Source organism: Pristiophorus japonicus, chromosome 2 (genome assembly GCF_044704955.1).
Source record: "Pristiophorus japonicus isolate sPriJap1 chromosome 2, sPriJap1.hap1, whole genome shotgun sequence".
Classification (NCBI taxonomy): Eukaryota; Metazoa; Chordata; class Chondrichthyes; family Pristiophoridae; genus Pristiophorus; species Pristiophorus japonicus.
Genome location: NC_091978.1, coordinates 83,730,847 through 83,747,648, shown reverse-complemented (window position 1 = coordinate 83,747,648; position 16,802 = coordinate 83,730,847). Strand labels below are relative to the sequence as shown.

At 39.5% G+C, this 16,802-nt stretch overlaps 1 protein-coding gene across 1 annotated transcript in view; it reads right to left on the bottom strand.

The window, feature by feature from the left end:
* Positions 1–16,802, bottom strand: part of celf4 (CUGBP, Elav-like family member 4) — a 1,192,896-nt gene that overhangs the window by 21,161 nt on the left and 1,154,933 nt on the right. The window contains exons 11-12 of the mRNA XM_070862469.1: positions 16,652–16,795; positions 3,374–3,539 (exon numbers count right to left, since the gene is read on the bottom strand). Of these exons, the coding sequence (XP_070718570.1) occupies positions 3,412–3,539; positions 16,652–16,795 (272 nt within the window). The 3' untranslated portion in view covers positions 3,374–3,411. The remainder of the gene's footprint in view (positions 1–3,373; positions 3,540–16,651; positions 16,796–16,802) is intronic.

Sequence of the window (16,802 nt, the reverse complement as noted above, 5' to 3'; positions counted from 1 at the left end):
AAGCTGCAGACATCGGAGTGACATTGCCAGTCTAGTGCTAATTAGTATCAAATTCAAGGCAGTTGTGTGTTGTGGGCCCACTATTAAGAACTGGGTGGAGAATTCACTAAATTATTTCAGTTAGGACTCTTGCAGCCAACAGGAAGACCACCAGCTCATCTTTCTGCGATGGATTCAACAAGATCCCGGAGGTGAAGGGAGCATGTGATAACCCACTGCACTACTCAATCCCTGTAATCTCTTTTAAGAAAGAGCATGAGTATTGGGCTCCAATGGTGAAATGACAGGATGTGAAATTGCCCCCTTTTTAGAGGCCCACTGCGTTAGCACCTCCGGGGGTGCCAACGGGGCGGAAGAGACTTTTCGCCCATGGAGGAGGGCGCTACCGGCTCCCCGGAAATTACCCGGGGGTTTGCGGAGGCACTGCCATGGCAGCGCCGCGTCCCATGAGTAGTGCCCCAGGCTGCCACACAACTGGCGATGACGTCATCGCCGTGCGTGGTAACCCCTCACCGCCCCACGGGGGAAATTGCCCTTGGGCACCGAGACTGGTACGAGCGGATGTCAGCGGCAGCTCTCAGGCGGTACTTAAATGGGAGGGCGCCGCGCCCCGCGCCGCCATCTTTACTGGTTTGCCGACTCTCGGGTTGGCTCCAGAATGGCGGCCCTAGCGTGGTCTGGGCTGCCATTGTGCAGCCCGGCAATCCATTTTGGGTGCCGTGCTGCAGGCCCGATCCCATGCTGCCCTGGTGGCCCATTAAAGGTCATCAGAGGCCTTGCAGTGTGCAGCGGCCCTCCCCTTTAAATGAAGGGGAGGGGAGTTGAAGCGCGTCTGTGCTACGTGGAGGGCAATTCCTCCCCAGAGATATAGAAGAACGAGTATTCAACGGTAAGGCTGGATAAGTGAGTTTTGCATTTCTTTGTGATTTCTAATGACTAGGTTGTCTCATGCTATTCTATTCCTAAGTCGACTCTAGTAGTCGTCACTGAAATAGATAAAACTGACAGTCATTATGCACCTTTGCATTGAAGTCTTTGGAAAGGAACATCGGGCAGGGTCTATACTGGGTGGTTCATCGGCTACCACCCACTTTGCGCCCCTGTCAAAGTTGAAAGTTCTAGCCAATGTTTCTTTGCTCGCAGGGATGAAACATAGTCGGGTAACTCTAAGAAACCCAGCTGACTTACAGACCCCATCACTAGCAGTGCTGTGCTAATGCTATGTTACGGACGCTAACTATTTGTCCTTTTTGGAGCCAAATAGTTGGCTATTCAGCTGCATTACTTCATACAAAGTCACGGGCACAGCATGCTAAGTGGTGGGATTGATTGGTTATAGTTCTAACTCTCTCATAAAAAATTATGTAATGCATCATTTGTCACAAGTAAGATAAATCCTCCATTGTTATGTCAAGTTGTTGGAACTGCTTCCTGTGCCATGTTAATTGTAATTTTCTGATCGCTGTTCATAAAACCCTCCATAGCAATATACCATAGAAATTCTGCTCTGCTCCTGATGGGGGGAATCAAACATGGAACTACTCTAGTACACCACTAAATACTAATACTGTCGAAGAATTATGGCCCGAATACAATGTATTAGTGCTGCTGTAGCTCTTAAACTTTGTCTCTACACTGATTGAGATCCTCTTATTGCATTTTTTAAGCGTATAGCTATGTAAAGCAATCTGACAGCCACAATCCTCCTTGTGAAGTGTGCAGTTAGTTGGAGGTGAGGTTCACCACCTGGAGACTTTGGCAATATAGAACAGTTTGAGGTGAAGACTCTGTCAAATTGATGGTGAGAGTGCAGCAATTTCTAATTGTGCTGATTGTCCACTGCATTTGGTGCATTCTCACACCGGTCAGAAACGATGTATTAACTCTTGATCTAATTAAATAGTGACATCTTGAAATAGTGACAATTTGATTTAAAAAAAACTTCATAAAATGAGTTCTACTGTATTACTCCTTCCATTCATGATACCCTCCTTGTTATATATGGCAGGATGGTGCCGTCTGCAGGTAACCAAGGACATCATTCATGCCATTCTTGTCTGTTATATGCCTTGAGATATTTAAACACATATGAAAGGATCTTTTCACCATTTAGTTTTCCTCTCCGCATAGACAACTGTAGTATTTAATGTTAGACAATAATAAAAGAGGTATCATTTTATGACATTCAAAACAGCAAGGAATCAGTATTTGTGTACGTGGTTACAACTTAATAACTCAATAGAATTTCCTACCTAAGCCAATTAGCATTATTTCTTGCACCTAACATCATCATTCACACCTTGTGGACTTCTATTGAGAAAATTAGAATTATGGTCAAAAAAACATGATGATTTTCCCTGCCAACACAAACTGGGCGCAGGGAAGTGGAATGTTAGGCCTGAGGCCCACTTGATATTGGGCCTCAGGCCTCATTTAAAAACATACTGGCAAGCTTGTCGGCGGAGCATTTAAATTTCAGGCCACTGTGTTGCTGGCAGCAGCCCTCAGGCTGGTCCAATTAGGAGTGAGTGGAGTTCGGGCCAGCAATGGTCTTTAGCACTCCTACACTTCCCAGATCCACATTCAGGTAAGTCTCTTTTTTTTACAAAATTGCTCTTTTGTTGGAGGCCACCAAAGTTAGGCCTCATGTAGACTTGGTCATCCTGAATGCAGCGGCGTACAGGGCAGCCCAATTTTGGGAAGGTGTCCTGAAACAGATATTAGGCCCCCTATTTGCATATGCAAAGTGTCTAATGCCTGTTTCAGATTTTGGCCCTGGACACCTATACTGAAGCCTTTACCGATATGACGGCGGTGGACATCTGAAACCGAATGTGCGCGCAAGCCGCCTACCATATTGGAAGCTTAGGTGCCCATATTACACCTGTAGAATGGATGTGGCATCAACCAATTTCTAGGTCCATAAGTTGCAGATAACCCGGAATTTTTTAGAAGTGCAACTAAAGACTGTTAATGAGGACACCCTGGTAAAAATTATTTGTTCCATTCATCAGATCATCCCATTTGAGCAATGCTGTGATTTAAAGATAGTACCAATTACTACCATCTGAGAAAATGTCCCCCATGAATATTCTTATTTATATTAGCTGCATTAACTAGCATTAATTTTATATCTGTAAAGTTTACACAGGCCTTTTAGTTTTAAAAGTCAGTTGATAGATACCATTGTAAATAGCCATCAGTCTGACATCCATTGTTCAGTTAAATATTAGCCTTAGAATTGATGGTCATGAATGGATCTAATTCATACAAATAATAGGCACCAGAGGTTAAAATGTCAATGAGAATTGCTAAAATAGATACCACAATATATACACGATTATATAAAGCTATCAGAAAGTCTGAAAATTACCTGTAATAGCTCTCAAGTCTCAGTTGAGTTGTAACGGTTCAGTAAGGGCGGTTGGCATCTTTCGGCCTCTTGAGCTGTACTTTCAGCCTCTTCATGCCAATCTGAAAACCATTCATTGCCTGGATGGCAGCCTGGGCACTGGCAGGATTGTCAAAACTCACAAAACCTGCCAAAAACATTGGTTTTACAACTTCGTGGGCCAGGAAGAACTAATACAACAGTTCATGCTTGTATTGCGCAAGACTTTGCCTCAACCCTTTGTTTTCACCAGACTGCTCTTTCCACTTAAAAAGTATTTTCACATTTAAATGGAAATATTCTCTGGGGAAGCCAAGAAGTTTAAGCTCTGAAGAGTTCAAGTCCCACAGATTAAAATATCATTATTACAATTTTTTTTAACAATCTTTTGCCTGGTAATCACAATCTTTTTATATATAGGCTGGACCAAGTTAATTTCTGATTTGTTTTCTAGGCTTCTGTGTCTTCTAAGTGAATATAATTTAGCTAAAGATAATGTTACTTGTATTATAATTCAGATCAATGTTTTGTACTAATGTGGAATTCTGATATTCATTGTATTACTGCTATAATTTGATATGCTGGAATTATTGTTTCTAATCATGAAAGCAAAGGACGATTGATGGTTAGAGAAGGGTAATGGAGCAAGAAACAAAGAACAAAGTGCGGATTCCAAGCAAAATGAGGAACATGTAACATCTAGGGAGGAGGAAAAAGTCTTGAAGACCAATCTTGTTTTTGATGGTAAATCTTGCCTGAGGGATCAGAAATCAATCTGGTCCAACCTTACATGGTTGCAATATAAAATCTTATCACTTTATATCGGGGTGTGCAGAGATGAAGACCATTTCAGTAGGTTCATTTTGCTTAAACTGGATCAGCAAAATCAGAATCCATCTAATTACTCGGTCTTAGTTAGAAATAAGACTAGGTCACAAAATTAACAAATTGGGAATCGTTGGTGATTATGATCCTTTATCAAAAAAACCAAGATTTGATTCAAATGTTCAGTTTGACTCTTACCTCGCAAATATGTTTGGATGCTTTTCAATGTAATAAAAAGGTAATTTTAAACCAGTGCTACATCAGAAAGTGTATACAGGTGACACCGAACATGATATAAGATTGTCGAAGTAATCTCGTGTGTCCGGTTATCATAACCCAACCAAATCTTCTGTTTGCAGATTTGACTCCAATTCTAGTAGAACGATATTTTTAAATGAAAACCACACTGTCTTAATCTCACAGCTAGTTACAGACACGCAGGATTAATGTTATGGTAACAGATGATCAATCGTGAATAAAATGGTCTTATGTGCAATCCAACATCTGGAGGTTGACAGTCCTATTCTGTATTTAAAAATTTGTGCTTTGTGGATGTGAATTTACCGTGCAATGCACACTGTTTAACTGGTTTAAATGGCTAGAATTCATATGAAAACAAGCACAGCCAGCTCAAATTGGTCCAGAGGAAACCAGCGAGCTGCCTTGACGGGAGCCGGCAGCTCACTGGAATTATTCAATGAGGTCCAATTACAAATGCTGAACTCTTAAATTTAAATACATTCACCTGTGCCGTTATTTTGCAGTCTAAGTACCTGAGGCAGGTAAACCGACGTAAATCAAGGAACTTTGCAATTGTCTTTGACTTAATTGGGAGTGGGGTGGGGGTGGGAGCATAGCTATGGTCAACTTTGCTCGGTTTCAGCAAGGGTATGAATGGAGCATGGGTGAAAGTCCCAGGAAATTATGGTGTGGCGTGAATAATGCCGTAACTCACTCACGCCATAATTTTCTGGGACTTTTACTGTATAACACAAATCTAAAGCCGTAGATGTGGCATTTCAATGGTACAAAACTCCAAGAAATTCTGGGCCGTTGTTGCTATACATAGAGCCTATACTGGAGCCTTTACCAATATGGTGGGCATTGCACTTCTGCTGCGCAATGTACATGCGCATGCCACCTGCAATACTGGACATTTAGGTGTAGTACAGGTGTGACATTAATGAATTTCTAGGCCTCAGTATTTTTTTTTAAAACTTTTTTTGAAAGCTGTAAAATGATTAGTTATTCTTGGGGTAACACAACAAAGGACATTGTTCTACTTCCCATTTGTTTTTGGAGGAATGCCGGTTATCCATGTTTGAAATGATTTAGTATTGCATTCAAAATGACCTCCAGAAGCAACTTTGTTTTGAAATGGAGCAATTTTAGGACCAAGTTGGAATTGTTCACTCTGCATTTAAAACAAATTGAGCTTTATTGGATCATTTTGCCATAACCTTTGTAGACCCGTTCACTCTTAGAAATTCTGCTGGAACCAGAAATTATGGCCCTATTCTCATTCCTGTTACTCGGTTAAGGAAGTGTTAAACACAAAACAATGAAACAAGAATGTCAATGCAGTGGCTAAATATTCCAAAACTCTGATGGGATAGAGTGAGCTATTTGCAATCTGATTCTAAGCACTCTTCAAACCTCTGTGAATGATGCTTTCTAAAGTCTTTGTTTTTGTAACAACAAATGCTTCTCACAAGGATGCTCATCATAGGAGCCAAAGAGTCAAACAATTATTAAGCAGGCCTTATAACACACTTCTTATTTATAGTAAAAATGCAGATAGGTTCTTTTGGAATGTTAATTATGCACGCAATAGACCTTATATAATGATTTTTAAAAATCAAAGAAAATAAAAGCCAATTGGTCACAAATCTCACTGATGATACCCAATAGTACCATGTCCTGGGGTAAAGGGGGATTAGCTGGACTGTCTGAGAATGAACTATTTGGATTTTAGACAGCCCTCCATAATCCCGTTTTTGATGTTTCTGACTAAGGTGGCAGGGCTTTAAAAAAAAAAGTTTTATTCTGCAAATAATTTTTTTTTTGCTGAAACTGAATGACTGTGATAATTTGTCAGTTTTATTCCACATTACTTTACAGTTCTGGTCATCCTGTTGTTTAAGCAGCTACAGTTTTACTGGGCTATGAATGGATCAGAACGATGATATGTGGAGTGGAATTGTGTCACTCCGAATTGCCACAGTGAGGTCTGGTAAGAAAGGGCTGCTATGAACATTTTATAAATCAACAGAACTCTAACAGAGGCAATAATGAGGATTGTATAATCGGGTTAAATCAATTTTGTTGATTAAAATACAAAAATAACTGCTCTGGTATACTGCTGAAATAACATTTATAATACTAATGAAAATAATTTATTCTCCTCCATATAGGTAGCAATGATTTTTCCTAATTGCAGTTCTAACAGCCATTCCTTACTATTCCTATCTTGAGAGAACTTAGGATATAAATTCCTGCTAGCAATTGTTATTCTATAAGCACTTAACATGCTCATATCAAAATCTTTTCTCTGTTATTTTAAAGGAGACTATAACCTGGTGGGTACACTTTTTGGTTAAAATAGCGGAGAGAGATGTGCATTTTAAGCATTTATGGAATAAGTGCTGGCAGTAATCTTCAGCCACTTGTCTATTCTTGAAGAAAAATAGAAAATTCTGGAAATACGCAGCAAGTCTGCCAACATCTGGAAAGAGAAAAGAGAGATTAACACTTTGTTTTCAAAATATTAACATTTGTTTCCTCTGCTCTGCTTTGTATTTCCAGCAATTTCTGTTTTTATTCGGATTTCCAGCTTTTGTATTTTCCTGTTCTTATCTATTCTTGACTCCTTTCAGTGTCAGTATAAACTCTACTGTGATCGGAAATGAATTATTGTAATTAGTTAAATGCTCCAGGAAGATAAATGCCATTATTACAGATCTGCAACACTCTCGGAGAGCTGCTGGTATAGTCTGCATCGTGCCTCTCCATTACTCAACTTTGTACCGACAGCTTTTAGTTGCCAAGAGAAAGAGTGTTGTTTATTTGTTTACACGAATCTCTCTGGTATTGCTTAAAATAAAAATGGTTAAGGGGTAGTGTAAAGCAGGAGGTTGGAAGGTTTTTTTTAATACAAAGGGTTATTAGAATATGGAATGCATCACTGCAAGTGGTTATTGAAGCTGAGTTAATCACATTCATGAGGGAATAAACGCTTAAAGAAAAATATTGAAGAGCATAAACAAAGAGCAGGGAGATGGGATTAAACAAAATCATTCTTGTGGGGGAGGAAGCACCAATACAGGCAGAATGGACCAAATGGCATTCTTCCGTGCTGACATTTTTATGATTCACTTGTTAACAAAAATTTAATTTAAAGGTAAAGCGCAAAAGCTTATTAATACAAATAATATTTGTCACTAAACCTATATTATCTTAACAGTTACAGTATATTAGAGAGGAAGTTGATAAATGTCATTAATCTAGCTGACATTTTGATTCTTGACAAATATAGTTATTGCGAATGGATTATCGGGAAATGTATTATTAAGTAAAGACGGACAAGAAAATTGTACGTGCAACAAAGACAAATGAAATTCGTCGCAATATACGGGTATAAACATTTCTAGTTTTATGGAAAAAAATCATTTTTTTATGACTTCTACAAAAAAAACAGAAAATTGACCACGATATATTGCAGCATTAATGCAAACCTTGATGTGTTAGTCTAGTGCACCTAGCTTTGTACTGAATATAAGAAAGCATGGAAAGAGCCTTTGATTCCTTCTACAGACTCGGAGGGTATAATTTTTACCCCCCAAGGTGATGGGCGTTAAAAAAAATGTTTTAAATGGAAAACTTGACCCCATACTGCATCTGACCCGCCTACTTCCGATTTTAACTGAGGTGGGTTGGGAGACAGGCAATCAATCCGGTACTCGGTAAAATAATGGGACTAAAGGCAGATAAATGCTTGCATCCTAGGGTCTTAAAAGAAGTTACTGCAGAGATAGTGGATGCATTGGTTGTAATCTATCAAAATTACCTGGATTCTGGAGAGGTCCCAGCAGATTTGAAAACCACAAATGTAACACCCATTTTTAAAAAAGGAGGCAGACAAAAAGCAGGAAACTATAGACCAGTTAGCCTAACATCTATTGTTGGGAAAATGCTGGAGTGCATTATTAAGGAAGCAGTAGCAGGACATTTGGAAAAGCATAATTTAGTCAAGCAGAGTCATTATGGTGTCATGAAAGGGAAATCATGTTTGACAAATTTGCTGGAGTTCTTTGAGGATGTAACGAGTAGGGTGGATAAGGGGGAAACCAATGGATGTGGTGTATTTGGATTTCCAGAAGGCATTCGTTAAGGGCCACATAAAAGGTTACTGCACAAGATAAAAGTTCACGGGTTTGGATAGAAGATTGGCTAACAGAAAAGAGAGTTGGGGTAAATGAGTCATTTTCTGGTTGGCGAACAGTAACTTTCTTAAAAAAGTTGTAATTTTTATTATAATGGAGAAATTTGACACTTAAAAAATAACATTAGTTTTCAGGGCCATTAAGTTTGTTTAGCAGTCAGTATGCTGTTCAAATCCCAGTTACAGCTAATCCAACAAGGCCTGATTTTAATGGTGTATTGTTAGAAATCAGGGGTGTCTAAAATATATATGGTTATGCGAACGATGCTGTGTTTACATAATTGTACTGGAACGTGAAACAAAAAGTCTCTTCAGACTAGTATAATAACGGCTGATTAGGTGCTTAGAAGCTGCTTATGTTTGTGGTTCCCTACAGCTGTTATAGCATTTTGCATCATGATGGTCATGTAATCTTGTTTCCAAACTAGTAACTAGTGGGGTGCCTCAACTGTTTACAATCTATATTAATGACTTGGACGAATGGACAAAATGTAATGTAGCCATATTTGCTGATGAAACAAAGATGGGTAGGAAAGCAAATTGTGAGGAGGATGCAAAAAATCTGCAAAGGGATATAGACAGGCTAAGTGACTGAGCAAACTTTGGCAGATGGAGTATAATGTGGGAAAATGTGATGTTATCCACTTTGGCAGGAAAAATAAAAAAGCAAATTATTATTTAAATGGAGAAAAATTACAACATGCTGCAGTACAGAGGGACCTAGGGGTCCTTGTGCATGAAACACAAAATGTTAGTATGCAGATAATCAGGAAGGCAAATGGTATCTTGGCCTTTATTGCAAAGGGGATGGAGTATAAAAGCAGATACGTTCTGCTACAACTGTACAGGGTATTGGTGAGGTCACACCTAGAGTACTGCGCACAATTTTGGTTTCCATATTTAAGAAAGGATATACTTGCTTTGAAGGCAGTTCAGAGAAGGTTCACTAGGTTGATTCCGGGGATGAGGGGGTTGACTTATGAGGAAAGGTTGAGTAGGTTGGACCTCTACTCATTGGAATTCAGAAGAATGAGAGGTGATCTTATCGAAACGTATAAGATTATGAGGGGGCTTGACAAGGTGGATGCAGAGAGGATGTTTCCACTGAAAGGGGAGACTAGAACTAGAGGGCAGATTCTTAAAATAAGGGGCTGCCCATTTAAAACTGAGATGAGGAGGAATTTCTTCTCTCAGAGGGTTGTAAATCTGTGGAATTCGCTGCCTCAGAGAGCTGTGGAAGCTGGGTCATTGAATAAATTTAAGACAGAGATAGACAGTTTCTTAACTGATGGGGGAATAAGGAGATTTGGGGAGCGGGCAGGGAAGTGGACCCGAGTCGATGACCGGATCAGCCATGATCATATTAAATGGCGGAGCAGGCTCGAGGGGCCATATGGCTTACTCCTGCTCCTATTTCTTATGTTCTTAATACGGAGTCGCCCATTTAAAACTGAAATGAGGAGGAATTTCTTCTCTGAGGGTTCTAAATCTGAGGAATTCTCTGCACCAGAGAGCTGTGAAGGCTGGGTCATTGAATATATTTAAGGCGGAGATAGACAGATTTTTGAGCGATAAGGGAGTAAAGGGTTACATAAGAACATAAGTAATAGGAGCAGGAATAGGCCATATGGCCTCTGGAGCCTGCTCCGCCATTTAATACGATCATGGCTGATCTGATCATATCCTCAGGTCCACTTCCCTGCCTTTTCCCCCGTAACCCTTTATTCCCTCATGGGTTAAGAAAATATGGGTTATGGGGAGCGGGCAGGGAAGTGGAGCTGAGTCCATGATCAGATCAGCCATGATCTTATTACATGGCAGAGCAGGCTCGAGGGGTCAAATGGCCGACTCCTGCTGTTATTTCTTATGTTCTTAATCTGCTTTCAGTGTTTTAAGATGGCTACATGCCTCCATTTTAACTCATTTTATTTTTAACACCTGGGTCTGGGGAAACCCAGCAGATGAAAGAAGACGAGAGGGGCCGGATGCATGAGGTCAGTGCCTTTATTGCACTGCTTGTGGGCCAGGAGGAGCCGGAGTGTTTCCCCCAGGACCAACATGCTTACCTTTTAAACACCCAGCGATAGGAGCCCCGCAATTGGCCAACAACTCACTCCCTGCTGTTTGACTCCCCTCACCCCCCCATAATGTGCTACTCCCGCCCGCCCCCCACCCCGCCCCGATGTTGGACTCCCCCTTCCGTGATGTCAGACTTACCTGACATCTGCTCCCTGGCAGCTTTCCAGCCCGACATACAGCTAGCTTATCGACCTAGCCAGCTGTTGGGCGGGTAACCAGTTGAATAGATTCAAAAATGTAGGTTCTGCCATTAATTTCGGCAGGGCCTGCGGGAAACCCTTACCTCCGGCTCCTGCCCAAACCCCTCTCTTTTCCCGGCTCCAAATTATTATCAGGCCCATACAATCTACCCTATCATGCTCAACTGACAGGAAAGAGACATGCGGCAATTTTACCCTAATCCACCTGGTGGGAACTGACCGGGTCCAATCGACCACCTATTTTGCATCCCACCCGATTTGACTTCAATGAATGTAAAATTGGGCTTCGTGCAAAATGGACACCTGATCAGATCCTGTCAGTTTTCCACTGGATGGGTTAGGTTAAAATTACGCCCCCTCCCCCTAGGGTTATAGTGGATAAGTCTATGAAATCATAATGGGTCTACAACTGTGGGAAGCATGTACCAAAATTTCCACAATTCACTCCAAACAGGTGAGGCTCTTACAATTAACCCTTAATACAAATCAATAGATTATATTGTTGCATTGACCAGCATCTGTATAGAGTCACATACTCATAAGATAGATATTATTGTCCTTGAAAGGTTATTGCAGCAACGAACAAAGAGGATTCCAGAAATTAGGAATTTAAGTAAAAAGATAAGGTTATGGAAGTTAAGTTGTCTCTGGACAAGAGACTTTGAGGTGATCTAATCAAAATTTGCAGGATTATTAAGGGAATTACATCCAAATATATTGTTCACTATGGTCAAACACTAGAAGATACAAGTTAAAAACTAAGAAGTTAAGTGAAGTCAGGCTGATCCTTTTCACATCAAGTGCAATAAATTTATAGAAAAACTTACCATGGGAGACCATGTAAAACAAGCCACATAAGTTGGTTCAAGAGACAATTGGAAGAAATCTCTTTTTGTAGAGATTTCCCCTGTAATCTATTTCCCCTGTAATCTATTTCCCCTGTAATCTATTTCCCCTGTAATCTGCCCGCTGACCTGTGCACACAGAGCTGTTTCCTGTATTTCCCATATGGACTTTGTAGTTCTGTTGAAAAAGCAGAATAATGGAACATGTAGCAGGGAAAATATAAATGTTGGCAGTGTGTGGTTCGAACATTCAGTATTTGGACGGGGTGCGATCATACAGTTTAAGACTGGCACTGGAGGTTTAACCTTTACATCTGTTATACAATGCCAAGTCCATACATTTTCAACCAAACTAGCATAGATTAATGTCCCAAAATAACCGTTGGCTGTTGTCCTAAATGTTTACAATACTCAGTGGCTCACAAAGGTATTTTGCTGCTCCCTCTGCATGAACTACTGAGTGTTATAGGCTAGTGGAGAAGAAGAAGGTGCTAGGTCCACACTGCAGGACACCACCGAGGTTGGAAAGAGTAAAGGAAAAGACGGGGTAATTTCGGGTTTAGTAATTAGGAGGTAAAATACTTCCACAGTTTTCAACTCCTGGAAAGAACTAATTATAGTAGGACATGGTGCGATGAGTCTTGATTTCAACACAGTAAAGATGTTGCGAGGAGGAAGAGGAAACAGAACATTACACTTGTAAAGAAAGTTCAGTGGTGCACTGATCATCAGGGTGATAATTAAAAAGATAAAAAAATTGAGAGAGAGAAAAAGATTGGGGACTAGAGATGAGATAGAACTGACTATCTAACAGCAAGCTTTTTCTGGTCTCTGATCATATTTGGATATTCTGGAGAATTGCTTGATTATTTTTAGGAAATATCTAAACAAGACTTTCAGTAAGATGCAGAGTGGAGTGGAATCTCTGGCAGATTGTACATGGTCTATCATAAGTGCCTTTCCTCGTTGCATAGTTTTGTTCTTAATTCTTGCAAGCTGTGACCGTATTAATTTTGATACATCTCTGTATATATCAAGAAAGCAGACCTATCTGGTTGCGTTTTTAACAGTACTAGTTAATAAGTGTGTAATTCCATCATTTTGATAACTGTAGTATGGCAATATCAGTAAAAAGATTTTGTTGTTGTTGATGTTATAAAGAACTTATTTGCTTTTGTGGACTGAACCTATACCAACCCTATCGTCACTATGAGAGTGATCCACGGAAGGAATTTCTTCTCCCAGAGGGTTGTGAATCTGTGGAATTCTCTGCCCAAGGAAACAGTTGAGGCTAGCTCATTGAATGTATTCAAGTCACAGATAGATAGATTTTTAACCAATAAGGGAATTAAGGGTTACGGGGAGCGGGCGGGTGAGTGGAGCTGAGTCCACGGCCAGATCAGCCATGACCTTGTTGAATGGCGGAGCAGGCTCGAGGGGCTGGATGGCCTACTCCTGTTCCTACTTCTTATGTTCTTATGTTCTTATTACCAACAGCATGGTGACTGTGGTAGTATATTAGTACCATTGTGGTGCGTCCTGTTTTAATAGTGCCTATGTCACTGCCCTACCGGGTCAGTACTATTGGTACTATTCTCTCCTCATTGAGGGTTACGTGTAAACACATTGCATTGAAACAAGAGTTTTGTCACCGCAGATCAATTTATGTGAGATTGATTAAAGTGTTAGGATGTGGGCTCCCATTGGTGGTTTTCCCCGTTAATTGCAACACGAAAAAGAGAGGATAGGGATTAGTAGTTTATTAAAGTAAAATAATCTGTATAGCTGGAAGTAGGTAGTGGTCCCTCGTGGAGCCATGCCTTCTAAGAATTTAAATCTCAAAAGTGGTAAGGTTCATGACCTTAAAGAGACTGTGGTGCTCTGAACTATTTACTAATGGCTATAATACCAGACTGCAAAGGTCCTACACTGAAATGGGGAACTCAAGCTAATTAGAGTATGAGATGCAATTTTTTGTTCTATATTGGAACAGCCAACCTAATTTAACCTCTGCTCATTTAGCAATGTAGAACCCACAACACTATGGCCATGTCTGTTTAGAGATCCTGATGATAAAACCATCTTTTCTATCTGGCAAGAAGCTTTCTACCAATAAAGGAACAAAGTTTTGATAAAATGCTCATCTTTTCAGATACATTAATGCACAGACTTTGCACTGTTTGGGCAGTGGTCTTTAAACTATCCTGTGTGGGTACCCATTGCAAATACTGACACACTCGCAGGGAGAGAGCTCCTGCCCTAACATCTGAAAGATAGTGCACGCTGCCCAGTGGTATCATTGCAGGAGAAATTTTTTATTAGTCTACAACAAAAATGTGCTGGAACGGCAGCAAGTGCAAAGGAATACAGAATTTGATAGCAGATGGACAGTAATCTGATGACCTTCAAAATCCCCTGGGATCACATTCCATTCCCCTTAGGGTCTGACGACCCCAATTTGAAAGCCAGTGATTTAAAAATGTGTGTTATAGGCTACTTTCATGTATTCTTATCAAAATGTAAAGAAACGCTTTAAGCATAACTGAATACTCTTAAAATAAAAGTGCCAGGGAAGCTAATGTGTGTTAGCTAGTCAGTTTTGAGGTTAAGTCACTGCACACCCCTAGAAGATAAACAGACAATATCCAGCTGATGTGAAATTTTTAACCTTTATTCTAGTTTCTTGTAATTAAGTTACTCTTTCAAACTGCATTCCGTATTTCTTAGACAATGCCAAACATTGGTTCGGAATTCTGTGATAACCCTTTGAGGACCAGAAAAAGAATCTTTTAACGTGAAAAAAAAATCAAATATCTTTCCTATGTTGTTATAAAATTAAGAACTGTATAGAACATTGCTGCATAAAGTGATCAGTTCTATCCTTACAGGATTTTTGAACCTATTGCAGCAATACAATTGCAATCCATAAAGGGTTTAAAAATATTGTTATGTCCTTTGGGGGAACCCAAGAAGAGTACCAATCGGATGAATTGGCAAAGTACAACCCCCCGTGTGTGAATTATTGTACCTATTTTGTGAAATCAAAAAAGGAGAAAAAAATAAATCGACAATATCACACTTTGGTTACAGTACATTACTTCTTTACTTTTACGAGCAGGGAAGACCAAAATCCCATTTGAGTGCCACAGGCATGAACAACTTCTGAAGGTCTTTCTTGAGAATAATGGCAATGACCATAGAATAAAGTTTTAAAATACCACATAAGCCAGATATTATCTTTTGGTCTTTGGTTACAGTTGTTCGCAGTCAGGACTTGCAGCACACACCAATAGAGCATTTAAATTGTTAGAAATGACTTTAGTTCTTTGTATTTTTTTTATTAGTGACATGTGTACCATATGATGATATACAAAAAAGGTGTTGGAAATCCCATTTTACAGTAAAACACATTTTGAAAATCTCTGTTCCTCAGTTTAACAAACATACATCTTGAAACGTGAAGGAAACCATTGCGTACTGAAGGAACATTTCTTTTCAGAATTTAACTGCTGAACATGCTACGCTTAGCACTTTTGACTTTAATGAAACAGTATAAATTATGAAATATTTTGATGTTATCTTTTATTTATATTCCTCTCTGCAATAAATATGTTTACACAGCATAGTAGGTCATTCTGTAATGCTACAAAATGTACTCGATGTTCATTAATTAGGCCAGTAAATGAGTAGAGGTGTTTACAGTGGGACCCACTTACAGCCTTTGATCCGGTTCAGGATCTTTTTCTGGAAGTTTCAAACATTATTTTGAGTCATTTGTTTATAGTCTTCAACAAAATTATTGTGTATTTTAAATGTACTAATTAGAGTTCCACTGTATACAAGTTAACTTAATCAATAAATATCTTATTTCCTTGAATACAACCAACTGACTGTATTTTACAGAAGAGATGTTTATCTCAGATATAATTAATGAGCTTGTTGGAGGCAGCACAAAAATACCACAATAAAAAATAAGACTAATGCATAAAGAGTTGCTTTATGCAAAATAACATTTTGGTGGTAACATGGTCTTGATACCTTTCAACTGTTTATTTTGGCAAATCTGGTATTTAGGGAGCAATAATTGATCAGATTTTGACCAACTCATGAGGTTTATAAAAATATGAAGCGATAATATTAAAAATAAGACAGGTCAATGGCATGACAACTACATCAAGCGTGAGCAATTCAAACCATCTCTTGGAGAGGTAACTTTCTTTTTCAAGAGGTGACCCCAATGGTGGCGATTACGATTCCCTTTCCAGCTCAATGGCAAAGGGGAATGACTCAGCTAGAAGCTTTCACTTCACTTTTGGGAAAATATTAAACCAAACAAAAAACAAGAGCGGTGGTCATCCAGACGCACACATGGTAAAGCCCGGTGTTTTGTTTTATTCCAGAAACCATTCAAGTTCAATTACATTTCAATTTTAGGCCAGGACTTGTGCTTGTTCCAAAACAGTTACGCCAGTCAGAAGATCATGGATTGTTTATGCTTTTGTTTAGTTTTTCAGCTGCAACTCACAACTGTATGTACAAAAAGTATTCAAGGACTATGTTCCATTCAAGGAAATACAGTATTCTGCACATCAACGTACAAGAGTTTCTGGTAATCTAAAAGCAAAGCAAGAATATTGTAATGTTAAATATAATTCAATCCTTTTCCCTCAGCAAAATAAATTGTTAGTTAAAGCCCCAGCTGGGTTGCTGAGGGGAAAGGGTAAAGGTTAATCTACAGAAGAGTGGAATCCTTCATAAATTGCATTGATCCACTTTTCAGACATAATTATTTCACTGTATTGACATAAAATATAGTTTTTAAAACCATGTCTCACAGAATAGCAATTGAACTTTTTTTATCTGTACCCACCAAAGCATTTACTTTGGTTTGTCGCTCGGTCCACAAACACTTTTGAGGAGATGACATTACCGAAAGGCAGGAACATTTGCATGAGCTCAGCATCTCCAAACTCCTGAGGAAGGTGATAGATAAAAAGGTTGCAACCCTCTGGACCTGCAGA